We start from the raw sequence: 19,403 nt of genomic DNA on the forward strand, positions 1-19,403 counted from the left end.
CCTGCTCAGATTCCATAGACTTTAGGGCAGGTATCTCTATTCCCTATCTAAAAGCTGACATTCTTGAAATGGGGAAAGCCAATCCTGCTGCACACCCCCACCACAAACTTTACTTTATCTTTGCAAGGAGGCTGCTGATCACTGTTTAACAACAATAAAATGCCTATAGGACTTCTTGATCAGTCATCCCCTATATCCAATTTGTTGTCAACTCCAATCAATTCTACTTTGGTAACATCTCTTGCATATGCTCCCTATGCCTGGACTATTTCAATAGGAATCCAGACTATCATCACTCATCTATCAAAATGATCTTATTAAAGTATAATTCTAAACATGCGACCCACTCTTCAACAAATCCTAGTGGTTACCTATCATCTCCAGGAGCAAATAAAAAAATTCTTTTTTTTTGGGGGGGGTGTTCAAAACTCTTCCTAATCTGGTCCCTTCCTACTTTTCCACCCTTCTTAACCTTACTCTGCTCTTCCCCCCATTCTAGTACGCTGTGATCTGATACAGTAATGCTGGTCTCCTTGCCATTTCTTAAAACAATTAACTCTTTTCCCACGCATTTTACTAGCTTACCTCTATTCCTGAAATGCACTCCTTCATCTCAGCCTCCAAAGCTTCCTTCAAATCCCCGCTACAATCTCGCTATCTACAAGAAGCCTTTCCCAATCCCCTATAAAACTAGTGCCTTCCTTCTCATGATTATCTCCAATTTATCTTTTAGATAGCTTTACACAGTTGTTTGCATGTTATCTCCCCTTATTAGATTGTGAGTTTTTTTGGGATGAGGGACTATTTATTGTCTATGTTGTCATCCACAGTACTTAGCACAATGCTGGAACACAACAGGTAATGACTTCATGACTTGACATGGCTCGGCTGCCACTACTTCCCAAGATCTTCCATGTCTTGCCATGTGTCCTGCTACTTTCCCTGCCAGAGTCTAAAGAGTTGCTGGCCTTTCCATCAGCTATGAAATGAAGAGGAATACCAGCCCTCGTTTATGTACTATGAATTCAAATTAGAACATGAACTTGTATTGAATTCCAGTACTTAACATAGTACGAGGCACTTAATAAGTGCTTAATAAATGCCCTTCCATTTCATTCCATTGAGATCACAATTGACTAAAACTCCAAGATCTTTTCCAATCTAGATTCTAAAATCTAGAAATTAGATCAGATTACAGCTAAGGAGAGACCCAGAATGAAGAGTACCTTTATTCAGGGCAGATGTGACAATAATAATTGACAAATGAGAGAAAGCAGAACTAGTAATGCTTATTTTGCTTCTGTTTTCTCTACCAAAAAAAAAAAAAAAAAAAAAAGAATGATCTTTGCACTACCAACAATAGAACAAAAATTACTCATAGGGGATTGGCATTCAAAACAGGTAAGACTTCTACCTTTTTCTTAATGAATTCAAGTTACTTAGACCAGATGAATTACATCTGGTAGATGTGATTAGTGAGCCACTGTGATTTTGAAAAATCACAGAAAGTAGGAGATATACACAAGAACAGAAAAGACATGTTCCAATTTCCAAATATGAAAAAAAAAAAAAAAAAAAAAAAAAGAGAATAACTGCAAACTACAGACCAGTGAGCTTGACTTTGATTCATGGAAAAATTCTAGAATGCATGATTATAAGAAGATGTTAGGGGACATTTGGAAAAGGAAGCAGTGATTACAAAGCCAATGTGGCTTTATCAAGAACAGAACATGGTAGACTAATATAACTGCCTTTTTTTTTTTTTAAAGAAGATTGCTAAACTTGGAGATGAAGGGAATGCTATGGATATAGTACAACTAGATTTTACCAAAATTTTTAGTAAAAATGTAATATCTCATATTATTCTTGTGAAGTAGATGGAGAGAAATGGATTAGAAGAGGATCCAGTTAGATGGAATCAGAACTCTTGAATGACCAGACTCAAAACATAGTTGTTAAGAGTTAAATGCTAACATAGAGTCAAGTACCTTAGGAATCTGTGCTTGATTCTGTGCTGTTTTAACATTTTTATCAATGGCTTGGATAAAGACAAGATTGTATGATTACCAAATATGCAAATGACACAAAAATGGGAAGGATGACTAACACAGAGGATGGCAGAGCAAGGGACTGAATCTAATAAGATGAAATTTTTTAAAAAGGCAATGTAAAGTTCTATACTTGGGCACACACATACAAAAAAAAATAAACTTCACAAGTACAAGAAGAAGGCATATTTAGTCATTCAAGAAACATTTATTAAGCTCTACTATTTGTGAGAACCTGTGCTAAGCATAAAGAATACAAAGGAAAACTAAAAGACAATTCTCACTTTTATGGAGTTCTATGTTTAAAGAGGGAGATAATATGTAAACAATCTGCATCTTAAATATGTAACTTAAATAAAATATATAAAGGATAAACTTGACATGGTCACCAAAGACACTAGAATTAAGGGGAATAAAACCTAATCTGGAGTACTGGGTTTATTTCTTGGGGCTATGAATTAAAAAGAATTGGAAGTGTTTAGCATAAAGAAAGAGGAACAAGAAATCAGCCTTCAAGTATTTTAAGGGCTCTCCTATAGAACAGAGTCAATATAATATCTCATGCTATTACTGTGGAGTAAATGGGAAAAAAAATACTTAGATTTTCCCAAAAATTTTTATATCACCTCATATTAGTTTTATGGAATAGATGGAAAGATATGAATTAAGTTAGAATGCAATTAGCTGAATTCAGTACTGATTGGATAACCAGACTCAAAAGTATAGCCAGTTGTTGTTCATGGTTCATGGATGGTCAAGCCAGAAGTGATGGGTGAAAGTTGTAAAGACAGGTCAATTTGGACTCTGTCAAGAAAAACTTCCTTACAATTAGAATCATTCAAAAGGAGAAGCAGTAACCCTTAGAAGTGGTGGCAGATTCCCTTTCCTTATAGCATTCAAGCAGAGACCTGTTGCTATTTGTCTGGAAAGTGATATACAGGTTGGACTAAATGGATGATAACATCCTTTCTGACCCTTGAAATTCTGTGATTCCGTGTTGTCCACCCCACCCTATTGTCCTCCCTTCTCTGATCTGCTCCTGTTTCCATCTTTTATACATGTAGTGGTTTGATATTTTGTTTAACACAAACAAAAATGTACAAATCAGTATCTGGATAAGTGACTGATGGCCAGGCAAGCTGCTTTCTTCGCAATGACTTAATGATTCTTAGAGGAAACATTGTAAAAAATTTCTCCCCAGAGTAAGATTTGTTGCACACATGAGGAATATTTCTTGCTTTCTAATGCGGTGTACCAAAAATTCCTGAATTAACTGGACAGCATGTATTGTGCCTTTTACTGCCTCCCTAACTAACACAAAGCACTAAGAGTTGGCCTCTTTCATCACCTCTTCTTAATTTATGGAAATTTTGCTTAACCTTTTTGTATATGTCCAATTGAGTTTTTAAATGAATTATTTTGCTCTGTTGAATTTTTTTCTATTTCACTAATTTTTTTTTTTTTTTTTAGTGAGTTATTTTCTTTTTCCAAATCATAAATCCTACTTTCTTGGGAATTTTTTATCTTTTCCAATTCAGAAATCCTACTTTCCTGTGATTTTTTAACCTTTTCTAATTCACAAATTTTGTTTTCCTTCACCTCCTGTGAATTCTTTATTTTTTTCAACTCAAATTTCAGGACTTTGTTGTTCTCTATCATAGCTTCTCTTTCCTTTCCCCATTTTTCTTCAAACTCTCTTAACTTTTTAATAGTCTCTTCTAGGAGAGAGTTATGTGATAGAGGGCAGGTATCACTCTCCTTTAGGGTGTTATCTGGAGACTCTCTGCTGTTAGCTTCCTCTGGGTTGGATACCGGCTCTTTCTCTGTATAGAAGATGTCAATCGTTCTCTTCAGCTTCTTACTCATTGTTAACACTCTGTGGGGGGGGTCTGCCCTTGGATAAGAAATTTATTTATCATTATTTATTTATTTAACCAGACTGGTTGAATGCAGCAATCCTGTGCCTGGGCTAAGAGAGAGCTCTGGGAGAGAGTTCCCTTCCCCCCCTCCCCGGAAATGCCTCAGAGGTGTTTAGTACTACTGTGCTGCGAATTTTGCTTAACCTTGCTGGACATGTGGATCCATTTGGGTATCAGGTGAACTTTTTAGTTCTTTTTTTTAACTATTTTAGGGTTAACAAGCATGTGGTTAAAAAAAAAAAATGACAGCCCCATACTTGGGTAGTATCAATGGAAAGATTGTCTCTATCTTTTAGAAAAATGAAATTGGATGGTTAAATTCTCTGTGTATTTGCTTCAGTCACCAGACAATTTCCCCCTTTCTCTTCTTCAGCACTGTTTCTTTGGGTGTTTTCAGGATTTTATGCTTGAGTGCTTCTTCCCTCTCCAGGACTGACTTCCTCTATAGAACTTTAGTTCACTGGATCCTCCTTATACTTTTTCTGAACTCTTTAAAATCTGTTGTCTCCAAATCTAGGGTACAATATCAGCCCATTCTCAGCTTCCCTCAATCAGTTGGGCTAAGATGGAAAGGTCATTTCTCCTGGAACTCCCCATCCATTTCATATAAAATTTCCCATTAAATTTTTCTACATTCTGAATTAAATTAACTTCAACAAACATTTATTGAGCAATAGTGATAGGAGAGCAAGACTATTCCTGCCCACAAATTTTCATTCTTCTGGAGGTTGACAAAACAAGAAAATACAGCCTATTTAAAAAGTAATTTAAAGAAGGCCCTAATGACTATGTGGGAACCAAGATAGAATCAGGTTTCATTTGGAGATGACATTTGAACTGTGTTTTGAGAGAATTAAGGGACTCTAAGAGGTGGCAGAGCTTAAGGAAGATAGTATGGAAACATTTGAACAAAGACCGGGAGGTCAATCTTAGTGAAGTATGTATGAATCAGAAGTGAAAACTGTTAGCTACTGTTAACTACTGGGCTTACATTCCATAGAGTGAGACAATGTAACTAAATGCAACTAATACAAGGTCAATCTGATGGGGCTGGGAAGAGAGTGATTCAAGTTGCAGCAATCAGGAAAGGTTTCATGTCAAAGATAGTACTTGAGCAGTTTTGAAAGAAACAAACTGCAGAGTGACGAGAGTGCCTAGTCTAAAGGCAGCGATGGGACAGAGTCTGAATCTCTAATTTAAGGATACTCAGGCTAGCCACATCTTCATTCCCTCCACAAGGCCCAGAAACTTCTTCACCTTAGATGCTCACTGCAGCTCTGGATTTTCTCCATCAGAAGCAGCTCCCTTTTATTTATTGGCTGGCTCTCTCAGAACCTCCAATTTATGAAGAAAGTTCAGGCCAGTCACCTCCAGGCTGTTATCCTGAGTCTCCGGATTTTCTCTACAACAGACCCTTTGTCTTCCCCACCTCCTTCAGGACAGGAACCTTCCTTCTTTCTCCTTGAATTTGAACTCCAATCACTCAGGACAGTATTTGGTATGTTACTAAACACTTATTGACAAATTAAGTGTGGATCATATAAACAATATGTAAGATTGGAATGGTAGATTAGGGTCAGGTTTTGAAGGATTTTAAAGCTTTTCAATTGGATTTTACTAAATAGAACAATGACATGGTCAGACCTGCGTCTGAGGAAAATCACTTTGATGGCTATGTACATGATGAGGGATAATGCTTAAGGCAAGGACATCAATTGGGAGGTTATTGCAATAGTTCAGGTGAGAGGTGGTAAACACTTAAACTTGGATGGTGGCCATAAACAGATGTGAGATATGTATGTAGTAGAAGTAGAAATGCAAGTTGGCCATTTCGCTGAATATGTAGCATAAGAGGAGTCAAGAATAATGTCAAAGCTGTGAAACTGGGCAACGGAAGATTGGCGGTGTCTCTCAGAAAAAAAAAAATGGAAGCTTGGAAGAGGAAAGAAAATGATAGCTGGGATACTTATGGACTACCTAATTTAAAATATATACTGGGCAATAGGAAATGCAAAATCAGTTCTCAGGGGAGAGACTAAGATTAGATATATATTATAGTCTTAAAAGTCACCTGCAGAGAGATCATAAGGGCACAGAGAGAGGGAATAGAAAAGGGACCCAGGACACAGCCTTGGGGAATATCCTACCCTTGGTAAAAACATATGAAAGGACTGAAATAGCAAAGCAGAATGAATAGTAGTCAGATAGGCAAAAAAGAACAATAGCATGAAAACTCAGAGAAAAGAAAATATCTTAGAGGAACAAGTGGTCAGTGAGAACAATTCAGAGATTTTGATATAAAGGAGGAAAAGGAGGGGAGGTTTCTATTTTCTCAGTAAAGAATGAAGTGAGATTCTTAGCTCATAGGATGAGCACCTCATAAGTTGAGAGTGGATATGTTGTGGTTTGGAAAGTTTTGTGGGGAGCAGGAGAAAGAATAAATCACAGAATCACAAAAAGATTTTCTTCCTGTGAAGATCTAGATAACATATAGAAAAGCAATCTGAAATAAAGGAAGGCAGGGAGTAGTCTGTGGATAGCTTTATATAGCAGGCTAAAGGTTTTATATTTTATCCTATAGATAATATGGAGCTACTGACAAATTTCTGGTAAGATAATGGCATGGTCATGCCTATGTTTTACAAATACCATCAGTAATTTCAAGTCAAAAACTTATAATCTATTCTTTCTTCAGACAACTTCATCAGATATCCTGATCATTTGAATTTCCCCTATTAGGGCATGCACCTAGGCTAGGTTTATGATACTTTCTGAATTCCTCCATTTCCTCTTTCTGTCCAGGTGGTTTGTAATATAATCAGAAAAATTGGACTCCTGTTTCTGTTTCCATGCCTCATTATGTAAATGTTCTCTATGCTGGTCCACTCTAGTTCCTGACTGTCTCATTTTTTTAATGTCCCCCGATGCCTAGCACAGAGTAGACACTTAAAAGTTTATCTGGAAACTGTTGGCCCTGAAGTCTGTAGAACCTAAGTTCAAATCTGATGTCAGATATTTAATACATACTAGTTGTATGACCCTGGCCAAGTCACTTAATTTCAACTGCCCCTCTCCCATCTCTTCCCCCAAAAGCTTATTGGTTAAATTTGCTTGAATGAAGGTATTTTAATATACATCCTCCCTTTTATTTGTCATATTTCATTTGAATAAGATACATCTTTTATATTCTAGTCAAGGGTCTCATCCAGCCAAGTCTAAGTAATACCCATGAGGTCAAACTTTCTCTGTACTGGGATTTCTAATTCATCATGATACTACTTGCTTAGTGAGCTGCTTAAGGAATCGATGGATTTCTTTTTTAGGAACTGATACAATATAGTTGAATCTAATAAAGTTCAGTATTGTACCCTATGTATGAATATGTTGCTAAACCTACAAAAGAGTTTCTACTACTACCACATTTAGTAAATATGGTTTCCAGCCTTCCCAGCTCCTCTTACCTCACACTCTAGTCATTCATTCATTGATTCAGACAATAAACATTTATTAAGTACCTAAGTAGAAAGAACTGTGCAAGGCACTGAGAATAAAGTTTAGATAAGATATGGTCTTGCCCTTTGATGGGTTTACAATCTATTCCGAAGATAAGCTACTAACACAGGTAACAATAAAACATAGTATTATATGGTAAATACTATGTGAAGTTTGTAGGGGAAGATTATTACCAACTAGGGGAAACAAGGAAGGTTTCCTAGAAGAAATGACATTTCAGTTGGGTTTTAAAGGATAAGTAGGAAGTCACTCTACACCATAAATGTATTTTTTCTAGTGTATTTATTTACACAGGAAAAAAAAGCAGACAGAAATAATAAAATCAAGTTAATAAAAAAAGATTTCTAAAAGAATTCTACTCAATTCAGTCAAGGACATGCAAAAAATTATTAAACTATCCTAGCAAGTTAACATTTCTCTATCATTCCCTATAATCCTTATAATTTGGACCACAGTGGTGCAAAAGATATTGTATCTTTTCTTCCAAAATGCTTTCCCCCCATTTCCCTCCCAATATGGACCTGGAATAGCCAGGTAATCTGTACAAAATTAATTAATTTGAGATGAACCTGAGGTAGGTCAGTCAAGAAGTCACGGCTGGTTTTTAATTCTCCAAGCATATCTTTTAAAATTGCAAATTGTAGTGGAAAAGTTATGGTCCTTTTCTTGGGAATCAGGAGAACTAGATTCAAATCCCAATTAAAAAAGCTATAAGCTATGTGGCAGGTCAGTCTATCACTATGTGCCTCAGTATGCTGTTAAAAATGTAGATTCCACCATTAGTTTACAAAATAGCTATGGGGGAAATACATTGTAAACTTAAAAGCAGGAAGAAACGTAATAACAGCTAATGTTTATATATGACTTTTAAGGTTTACAAAGTGATTTATAATTATATCATTTCACTCTGATAACAGCCCTAGGATATAGGTACTATTATTATCTCCATTTTAAATTTGAAGAAACCAAGGCAGACACTGGTTAAGTGATTTACCCGAGGTCACACAGCTAGTTTACGTGACTGAAGCAGAATTCAAATTCACATCTTCTTGACTCCCACACCAGGACTATGCCATCTAACTACTCTTAAAACTTAATAATTACTTCCTTTTTTTTTTTAAACATGGCAGAAGAAAAAGGTAGATTAAAAAAAAAAAAAAAGAATGAAGAAGTTCTGTAGATTGGGGTCTCCAGAAAAACAGCTCACCTGGGGCCCGACTGACAGGAGCTCTGCTGCCATTGCCTGGTCTCCTGGGTTCCCCTCAGGGAGTCAGAGAAGAACCTGGTGAGTAGCCAGAGCTGGGAAAAGAGAAAGGCATATGTGGAAGACCAGTCCTGATTTAGGGTGCCCCCTCTGTCACTCTGGGATTCCCCAGTTCTCATAAGAATAGCCCCTGGATCCACCTCCATCATCACTATGAGCACTGAATGTGTCCATGAAGGCCAATTAGCTGCTGTTAACTGCCCATAAGGTACATAGTTAAGTGTCATCTCTTTCAGCAAATCCTGCTCTGATTCTTAAGTTTATCCAGCAACCTCTTAGCAATCACAAAAATATAAAAGGTTTATACAGCCCCTCTGAAACATACATAACAACTTCATTCCTTGTCTCTTTTCAAGGCTTGACTTCTCCAAGAAGACTCTCCAGGCTCACCTCTGTCTATAAGTGACAACTCCCTGAGCACACTACATGCACTTTGAGATACATGTTTATTATTCCATTATAATAGAATCCAGACCCATAACTCCAAAAAGGTATCTTCGATAGATGTGTTAAAATTACATAATTACTTGTTAGGTCCAACAGGAAGTAACTTGCTCAAAGATCTTCTGATTAGCATTATCAATTAAAACAACAAACAGGGATACAATTGTGCTCTGGTATTCACCGTTGTTATGGAAATATTCTAAGCCATGATTCAATTAGAATGGGAAAACTTTGTACATGGTGAGGTTTTCCAAAAGTTTCCTGTTTACAGAATGACATTGCACTAATTATATAAGCCCTACTTGATTATTGAATCTCTTCATGGCAGCTGAGAAAAGAGCAGCTGAACAATCTAGTTAGAGAAAATTAAATAGATGAAAAATTTATATGAGTAGATTATGACATGCGGAGATGCCTGAACAGGCTACTGTATCAGTCTGAGAGTTCATATATATGGGGCAGATACTTCAGATGCACAACAAACTTGGGAAACAACATGGCACTCAATGATCTCAAAGAAGTTTTGTGGCATACAACCACATTTTTAAAAAATTCTTTTGGAGAGGCATAGTGAACAGTGTCCGGAAGACTTGGGTTCAAGTCTTACCTCTGATGAATCCTGTATGACCCTGCACATGCTAATTAATCTTTCAGTGCCCCAAACAATTCTTTAAGCCTGTGAACTGCAAAGCAGCTGCCATTTTATATGTACAGAAGGGTTTTTGTTATTAGAAGATAGTGAAATCACATACTCATCCTAAAAATTTTCAATGACTCTATAAGTCTGCACATTATAGAATGACAGTCTCTGAACAACCAAAATTAGGGGTGATCTCAAAGGACAAGGTGAACATATGGTGAAATGTAGCATATTATCAAAGGTGATGTCCTTGTGAGAAGTGGCAAAAAAAGTGTCACTCATAAAATATGTGCTCAAAAAAGGAAGGTGCTTAAAGCCACACAGTATATAAAAACTCCAACAAAGTAATCTTTAGCACATGTTACTGGTTCTAGAGAGGACTTCAGTCATGCCACAGGACAGGCTGGGATCTGAACCATAAAAGGAGCACCTGCACACCATGGAACCACTGAAGTCTATAGGACACCTCAAATTCACCCCAAATCCTGATCTCTAATCCATTCTTCCACTCTAGAATCCAGCAAAGAAGGGCCCACATGTCATTCCTCTTTGCCTTCCCACAAAACCTTAGTATATGCTGGACACAGAGAAAACTCAATCAGCATCTACAGAAAAGGTTTTTAGCTCCAATTTCATTTCCAGGCAATAAAGACAATTCATGAAGTTGGGAAGCATCTTCAAGGTTATCTCATTCAATTTATACAGAAATAAATCCTTGGTATCTATTCAACTTAATATTGTAAATAAAGGATTAAAATCAACAAAGAAAAGTGAACTTTCTGCAGACTTGTTTATCAAGAGAAGCAAAAATGGATCTGCAATCTTTTCAGAGCAACTTTATAGGGCACAGGGAGAACATTCATGTGTTTTCTAAATTCCTTGGAACATGAATAGCTGTTTTAAAATCTGTATTGACACTGAGAGAGAAAATCAATCACTTCATTAGATTTTGATATGGATTAATTAATGAGAATCTGACATATGGAGAAACACACACAAAATATAAATACATAGACACAGATGACAAATAGAACAAAAACAGGAGTTTAATTCATCATCAATTAAAGTTTGCCTTCAAATTCACCTTTCAGATTTTAATGGGCTGATTCGAAGTTGAAAAAGATTCTGCAGTCCTTTGCATAGTCAGATTATTACTGGAATGATTCAGAAAGTAGCACCTCCAACTTCAGAAGGAGAAGAAATGGTTTTTTAAAAGTGACATGGAGCCCAAGGAAGAATTTAATTGCAATTCTGTCTCCTCAGTCTAAATTTGATGGACTTGAGCTCTTATGGTAATCCTTCCACAGAGATAACAGAGGGAAGTGGAAAGAGTCAGTCACCAAGAATCAGGAAATCTGAGCTCTATTCCTGACTGCCACTAACTTTCTATGTATGAGACCTTAAGCACAACACTTTCTCTCTGGTTTCTTCTTCTATTAAATCAGGCCAATCATCCCTTCCCTCAAAAATCTGTTGTAAAACTCAATAGAAAATGGTTGAAAAGGCACAAAGTACAGTTTACATGCATGAGATGTTAACATTAATAGAAAAACCTGTATTTTAAGTTCTGGTAATTACTTTAGTTGTTTCACCATCATTTCATGTGAAGCTTGGATGGTTCCCACATACGCACAATCATATTTCTCAAACACAAAGGTACCTGAAGCTCAAGACCAGGAGAAGGAAACTAAATCACAAGGTTCTGTGCCAAGAGGACAGAATTGCTGTCCAAATTCTTTCTGGCCAAGTACCTAACACAGGGCCCTTCCTCCCTGCACAAATATCAAGCAAAATGTTAAGAATTGGAATTGGAAGATCATTTGGCACAAACCCTTCATTTTATGAGAAAACAGATCCAGCTAAGCAAACATCTAGTAACATCATTGTGCCTCTAAAAACAGCACTTGCTAAACCACAGCTCAGCCAATACAGACTAACTCACACACTGAACACAAGGCAGATCTATACAGAACCACTATAAAGGTTTGACCCCAAAAACATAAATTTAAAGTACCTCTGGGTGCTCTTAAATGAGGCCTAACATCTAAGGCACTCAGGAAAATAGTGTGATCTAAATGCTACGGAATAGAGCAACTTTATATGGAAGGTGTGCAGCTGTGACTGGACAGGTTTGAATGTGCCTGGGGCAGTGATTCTGTCTCTGATGTTCAGTGTGGAAATGTGTCTGTGACAGGAACAAATGTATGTTTGTGTTTATGGGAATACAAGGTGGGTCTGCCTTAAAGTGTCCATCCTCTACCCAACTATGCATGAGTGTGTCTATCTTGTTCTGAAACCCCTTTGAGCAGTGCCCAAAATACCCTAAACCTTCAAGCCCCAGCCCACCCTTCTAAGGATTGTCTTGTAGAAACACTTAGGGATGGAAAGATGAAAGAATGGAAGAGGAATGACATAGAGGGATAAAACTTCATGGAAGGAAGTCTCTGGAGGGAAAGGTTGAGGACACCTGAAGAGGAGGGGAAATAGTGCAAAAGAGAATTAGATAGATTCTAAGAGACAAAGGGGGCAGGGGACGGGGGTGAGGAGGAGGAAGAAAGGGAACTGGTAGAAGGAGGAGAAGCTCTGGAAGCTGGGAAAAGAAGAGGACTGTAGGGCAAAGGATCCCATACAGAGATGAGGGCTGGCAAAGGTGATGGGAGAAGACTAATAAGTAGAGGGGATTAGCAAGGAGGCAGAGAAGAAAAGGGTGCTGGAAAGGAGATCCAGATCACTACAGGGGAAGAGAAGGCCGGTGCAATGGAGGAGGCTAATTGGGAAAAGATTGTGGAGGGAAGGAAACTGACAGATCTCAGAGAGAGGGGATGGCTGACCTGGCAAAAGAAGAGGCAAGGAAGGGACTCGGAAGGGAATGAATCTTTGGAGGTTGGTGGGGCTCGGAGAGGGGATGCTTGGTGCAGTGAAGGGGGAAAAGGAATTGGAGGGAAGGGAAGGGAAGGAGAAAAGGGGACAGTTGAGGAAAGAACATCTTTCACTGGAGAGGACTGTCTTGCCTCAGAGAAAGGGACACTTGGAGGGGTAAAGGAGGACCACCTCTGTGCAGAAGGCGGAGTAAGCCTGGGGCAGGACGGAGAAGTCAGATGGGAAAGGGAGGAAATCCACAAAGGAGCGGAGTAAAAAGTGGAGAGAAGGGGGCCGGGGGGAGGAAAGCCTCTGAAGGAAAGGGAACTTGTGGGCACCGGAGGGAAGTGGGGTCTAGAGAGGAGGAAAAAGGCAAAGATGAGAGACTGAAGGGGGGCCCTGCAGGGGAGGGGCCGAGGGGAGAGGTGCCCGATGGGGGGAAGGGCCACCGGGGAAGGAGCTGGAGGGAACCTTGGGCAGGGAGGGGAGCAAAAGGGGCCGATGCACGGGGGGTGGGGGAAGGGGAAGAAGAGGACCCACTGGGCAGAGGTGGGGGCTGAGAGCAGAGAGAGTCGGTGGGGGACAGAAGGGAGGAGCCTAGGACAAGGAGGGGGCCAGCTGGAACGAGGAGAGAACCCTCCCAGGAAAGGAGCCCGAGGACCGTGAGTTCGGGAGGGGGGCTGCCGGTAGAGAGGGGTGGGCGGGGGCAAGAAGGGAAACCCCACAAGAAGAGAGGAGACTTCGAGGACGAGGGACCGGGGAAATCACAGGCTGAGGAGAGAACCGAGAGCCCAGGACAGGGGAGGAGACGGGCGGGATGAGGAGGGGCCGCGGCTAGGGGAGGGGGCTCATGGGGGCGGGGAGCAGGGGAGCCCGGACGGACCAGAGGGAGGGAGATTCTGGACAGGGAAAGGGCTGGCGGAGGAGAGAAGAGGGGACGGGACACAGGGGGAGGACCGGTGGAAGAGGGGGGAAGCCGCGGGCAGGGAGAGGAGAGACGGGGGGCCTAAGGAAGTACGAGGAGAGCCCCGGCAGAAGCGGGGGGGGGGGGGGTGAGGGGGAGGGGGCATTCTGGACTGGGAGGAGACCGATGAAGGTGAGAACAGGGGACAGCGGCCAGGGAGAGGGCTGCCGGGAGAAAGAAGGGGGGACACGAAAGGGGAGCCCCCGGGGAGCGGAAGGAACCTGCAGAGGCGAAAGGGGGTGGGGGAACCCGGAGCAGCAGGGAAATCGGGGGACGGCGGGGAAAAGCGGACTGGAGAGGACGGAGGCAGGGGAGGGGACCCGGACCCTCCCGAACTCTTCCTCTTACCCCTCCACGTCTGGGGCCGGCCAGGACTCACCCTCCGCTCCGGGGCCGCGCCGGGGACCGAGGCGGTGGACACAGACCGGCCCCACTGGACCCCGAACCGCCCCCACGGAGAGAGGCTGATCTCCCGGACCGGAAGTGTCGCCCCAGATTCCCGCCCCCCTTGGGGGTGCTGCCCAATCCTAGATCGGAATGCGCCTAGGGCCTCAATAGGCTGTAGGGAGGACTCCAAGTCTCGGTGGTCCGTCCGCCCGTCCTTGGCCGGGCCTGCGCAGAGCGTGGTGGGCGGGCCCTTGCTTCGACACGTGGCTGTGTGGAGGGAGGAGAAGAGAGGGGGTGAGTGCGGTTATGCCATGTTAACGCCTTCTCTGGGGGGGGTCGCAGCGACACCTAGTGTGAGGAGCAGGACCCGCGCTGTCTGCTGGCCGAGGCCGGTCGGGAGCCCCAGACCCGCTGAGGGCCCGCGGCGGGGGCCCAGGAGACCGCTAGTGAGAAGGACCGCAAAGGGGGCAGGCCGCCTTCCTTCCCCGGGAGACCTTTCTGAGCGCCCGACGTGCGCGGGTGAGGTGACGGGCCGGCCGGCCCGGCGCGAGCTCCCGGCGGTCAGTGAGCCTGGCGCCGCGGCAGTCCTGCGTGACAGACCCCGGAGAGGGCTGCCCACGAGCGCGGCGGCAGTGAGCCAGTGACGCGCGCCCCTGCGTGAGCAGGCTCTGCGCTAACTCCGGGAGCGCGAAAACAATCCTCCTCAACCTCAGACTCTGGTGGGGACGGGGAAAACATGCACACTGTGTACCCCGCGCGGGCGGGACAAGGGGAGGGCGGGAGCGAGGATTTCCGAGAGATCCGAGATCAGGGACCGGGGCCGGCTGAGGAGGGAGAAAGCCTCCAGGCCCGGGGCCGCGCCAGCCGGGGCTCCAGGAGCAGCTGGGCCGGGGTCCCCGAATCGAAGGGGGCGGGGAGTAAGTGCCGCGAAATGTAAGAGAGAGGATCCCGCTCAGGAGGCGGAGAGTCACGGTGCTTCTGAAGAAGTGTCAGGGTGATCAGTTGGTGAGAGCAGGAGGGAACGGAACCCGAAAGCTTCCGGGAAAACATTTTAATTGGTCCATAAGGCAAGTGTGTTGTGCACTGTGGCCTCTGCTAGGGACTGTGCACGCCCCCCCCCCCCCCCCGAAGTTCTAAGGGAGCTTAGATCACAAGGCCTCCCTACTCATGTCTCCCGTCTCACAGCCGTATTTGGAAGCGAAGTTGTCTCCAGCAGACCATAAGCTCCTTCAGGGCAGGGGCTTTTTTTTTTTTTTTTTTTTTTTCCTTTAATTTGTATTCCTAGAGGTTAGCCGAGTGCATGTCATACAAGTAGGTACTTAATAAAGCTTACTGAATGACTGCCTGACGCAGCAAGGGAGACACATAAGTATATATAAAATACACCCAAAGTAACCCTAGCGTGATTTTGGTGGAGAGCGACTAGCAGCTGGGGAAGATAGAAATCAGGGGTTCTGAGAGAGGGAAAGAAATGCATTCTGGGAAGAGATGATTTATCTTGTGTGAGAGGAACACCAGAGGCTAGTTTGTTGGCCCAAAGATTGTAAGGAGGGAAGTAATGTTTGGGGAAGAGAGGCTGGCCAATGGGGCCAAATGAATCCCATTCTATGTATAATAAGCCTCAGAAGATTCAGTTGGTTTTTTATTTGTGTTTATTGTTTTTCTGCTGAGGCAATTGAGGTTGTGACTTGCCTAGGGTCACACAGCTAGGAAGGGTTAAGTGTCTGAGGTCAGATTTGATCTCCGGTCCTCCTGACTTCAAGGCTGGTGCTCTGTCCACTGCGCCACCTAGCTGCCCCAGTTCAGTTGGTTTTTAAGAATAATGACTTGTACTCAAGAGTTTAAATAATTTTGCATAGAATCAAACTGCAAAGCTGGAGTCTGTAGTATGCTGACAAGAAGATGGATGGCTTAATCAAAGAGTTTGCAAAGGAGTGTCATGAGATATGGTTGGAAAGATAGGATGGGATCTTCCTGGGAAAGTCCTTAAATGTCAGGCTAAGAGTTACAGAACCAGATTCTAAAGGAAGGATCCTCAGAGATCAACTAGTCCAATGTATATCTGAGCAATAACTTCTACAACATTGATGATTGGATGAAAAAGAATAAGTAGTGTGTGTCAGGATTGTCATAAGCACTGGAGATATAAGTGTGGGGAACAATGTCTACTCTTAAGTACCTTACACTATAATATTATATACATTTATAAAAGTGTCCAAGGAAGGGAATTATGGTCGGCAAAGTCCCAGGGCAATCCATTGGGCAATTAGCTGACACTTTTCAGAATTAATACTATTGACTTTATTACTTTGCCTAAAATTACCTTGTCAGCAAGTAAGTGGAGATAGCTTAGGTGAATAGTTAGATGAGATGCTAGTCTGCCCACTTAAGAGGCATATAGTACCTAACCAAAAAGTCTAGGCTTCTGAGGCAGGAATTCTAAAGATAATCAGATCAACTTTCTCAGGGTCTGATGACAGAAATTCTGGAAGTGTAGAGTACAGGAGTCTAGGTCTGATGGTTAGGATGCTAATCCAGGTGGGGATAAGTACAAAAGTATGAAAGAAGAGACTGAGGGAATATGAATAGAGAGCTGGGAAGGCAGATGGTGAGTTGGCACAGGTGAAAGCTGAAAAAGATGTAAAGATCCAGGAATCTGGAACCACCAAAATACAGGGGGCTAAGTAGGCTAGTTTGCATCTATTCAGTTAACCAAGACAGCTAGGTTCTGGAAAGAACTCAAAAATGGTCATACTACCTCTGCTTGAAGACTTCCAATGATGAACCTACTATTTTTCAAGTCAACCTATTCTACAGAAGACAACAGAAAAAGAAATAGAGTTACAGAGGCAAAAGGAAGAGCTGCCCACTCTGCCATAGCCTGAAATACAGTGAATTGAATCCTAACACAAGAAGTAAGGTTGTGAAGCCAGCAAAGAAGGCATCTTGGGACACTCAAAACCTGTAGATCAGTACTCTATCCTGGCAGGTCAAGAGTGAAAGAGGACTAAACTAGGCAGAATCGTGCAAATATGAGCAGCAGCTTATTAGTTGGTTTTCCAACTCCTTGTATCAATAGGGGGAGGAAGGTAGAAGGGCAGCAAAAACAACAAAATCAAAATGAGATTGCCCAAAATGGAGCTGAAATTCGGTGAACCCTCTGCTGCTACTGTAAACACTTACCTAAAACACCCCACTGGAATGACTCATATCTCTTCCTTCTATAACTTCAAGATAGCAATTCAGACCAGCACCAATGCCCTCCTTCCATACTTGAATATAGGAAGGAAATGGGTGTCAAGATCATTTTTGCTTCATTTAGCCCTTTGTTACCCACTTTGCTTTTCAAGTAATGCCTTTTGCTTTGAGTTAATGTATTCTCTGGTTGGTCTCCCAAACATTTACTATGTATTTACAGACCTTGTACTAAGCAATGGGAAAAGACAGAAAGGCAAAAACCCAGTATCTGCCCTGAAGAGTTCATGTTCTGATAAAAGATTAAGAAATGAGAGAAATATTTCTGAGGGAGAAATTGATTTCCGTCACATCAGACCACATCTTCCTGAATATTTTAATGGATGCTAACCCAAAGTTATGCCTTGAACCTGAGGCAGCTTCAAGGGAGACACCATACATATATACAAGAAAACTTGGGAGAAGAAACAAACACTAATTACTAGATTAGGAAAAAGCTTCCCTTAGGAGGTAAGGGAGTTACATTCTAGGCAGCCTGTGCAAAGTAAGGAGATGGAATGTGAAGTTTAGGATAAGAGCTGGCCAATTTAGCTGGAATGTAGAGTACATGAAAGGGAGTATTACAAAGTAAGTCTGGACAGGTAGGAGCCAAATTGTGGAGGATATTAAATGCCAACCGAGGGAGTTGATACTTTAGTTGAAGATTTTCGACCAGGGATGTGATATGGTCAGACCTGTGTCTTGGCACCTGTAGGGAGAATGGATTGAGCAGGAGATGCTAGAAGAAGGAAGATTAAGAAGTTATTGTAATAGTCCAAGAGATTTTGAGGACATGGCCAGTGAGAATGGCCAGGTGAACTGAGAAGAGAAAGAAGATAGAAACTGTAGAGATAGAATTGTAAATGAGAGAAGACACAAATTAAGTTGTGAACTGAGGTGACTAGAACTATGGCAATGTCCTCAAAAGAAACAGGAAATCTTAGAGAAAAGATAGGCTTAGATAGGAAGTATGTAGTAAAGATAATGGAAAGTATAATCCAGGTCAAAGAACAGTCAATGGCTACCTAGTCCATTCCATATTCAAAAAGAATCTGCACTATAAAATCTTGAGAAGTGGCTATTCAGTGCCTTTGTACTCTTCTGTTTAGAATGCTTTCCTTCTTTTAACGTCTTAAAATTTCTTCTGGCCCCTTTTTAATTTCAACTCACATTTTAACCATCTAGAGGATGGCCTCTTAGTTACTAACATCTTCCTAAGATTACATTCTATCTAGAGTTAATTTATCTTATTTACATGTCTCTTGAATTAGCATGTTAGCTCTCTAAAGATAAAGACTTTTTTAAAAAATCTTTATCTTTGACACAATGACTAGCATGTGGTAAGTGCTTAATAAGTGATTTTTGTTTGATGGATTGATTACTTAGCTTCAGCTTGATGACTCTGAGGAAGAATCCATCACTTCAGGCAACCCTTTCCACTTTTAGACAGATCATTTGTTAAGATATTCAAACTTAAATCTGCCCTTTTTTGCAACTTCTACTCATTCTTCTACTTGGTTCTTCTGTCTGGCACCAAGAAAACAAGTCTTACCATTCTCCTGTAGGACAACCCTTCAGATATTTGAAAATATTTAATATGTCTCTTCTGAGTCTTTTTTTCTTCAAATTCACCCATGCCTCATATATATGATAAGGCCCTTTACTAGCCTGGTTATGCTCCTCTGAAGATTCTCTAACTTTTTAAAATTGCCATATACTCATTCATCTTCTCCTATGAATGGGAAGGCTAATCAATCAAATGATCAAGAAGTATTTAATAATTATCTACTATTGGGATTACACTAGGGTTACAAAGACAAAGGGGAAAAGTTCTTGCTTTCCAGGAGCTTGAATTCTATGGAGGAGTCAATATGTGTATACATAAGTATATTCAAAATAAATACAATATAGTATAAGGAAGGTATTGGATAGATCAAGGAGCTTAATGCAGAAGGTAGTATTTGAAGTGAGTCTTGAAACAAGTTATGGATTCTATGAGGCAGAAGTGTAGAAAGACTGTGTTCCAGGTATGGAGGACAGCTGGTATAAAGGTCTGGAGACAAGGTGATAAGTTGCTAAATGTAAGAATGTACTAAAATAAGTACTAAATGTAAGAAATAGCAAGAAGGTT

General features: G+C 41.4%; 1 protein-coding gene across 7 annotated transcripts in view; it reads right to left on the reverse strand.

The window, feature by feature from the left end:
- The window catches only part of LOC141539123 (uncharacterized), a 92,635-nt gene that overhangs the window by 40,623 nt on the left and 32,609 nt on the right, over positions 1 to 19,403 (reverse strand). For 2 of the 7 annotated variants that reach the window (XM_074261433.1, XM_074261451.1), the window contains exons 1-2: positions 14,000 to 14,255; positions 8,688 to 8,779 (exon numbers count right to left, since the gene is read on the reverse strand). The exons of 2 other annotated variants lie outside the window; for them this stretch is intronic. In XM_074261433.1, the coding sequence (XP_074117534.1) occupies positions 8,688 to 8,720 (33 nt within the window). In that variant the 5' untranslated portion in view covers positions 8,721 to 8,779; positions 14,000 to 14,255. Of the gene's footprint in view, positions 1 to 8,687; positions 8,780 to 13,999; positions 14,311 to 14,532; positions 14,597 to 19,403 lie in introns of those variants that run through there. 3 more of the 7 variants (XM_074261460.1, XM_074261443.1, XM_074261485.1) reach the window with 3 other exon arrangements.

This window comes from Sminthopsis crassicaudata, chromosome 1 (genome assembly GCF_048593235.1).
Source record: "Sminthopsis crassicaudata isolate SCR6 chromosome 1, ASM4859323v1, whole genome shotgun sequence".
In the NCBI taxonomy this organism is placed as follows: Eukaryota; Metazoa; Chordata; class Mammalia; order Dasyuromorphia; family Dasyuridae; genus Sminthopsis; species Sminthopsis crassicaudata.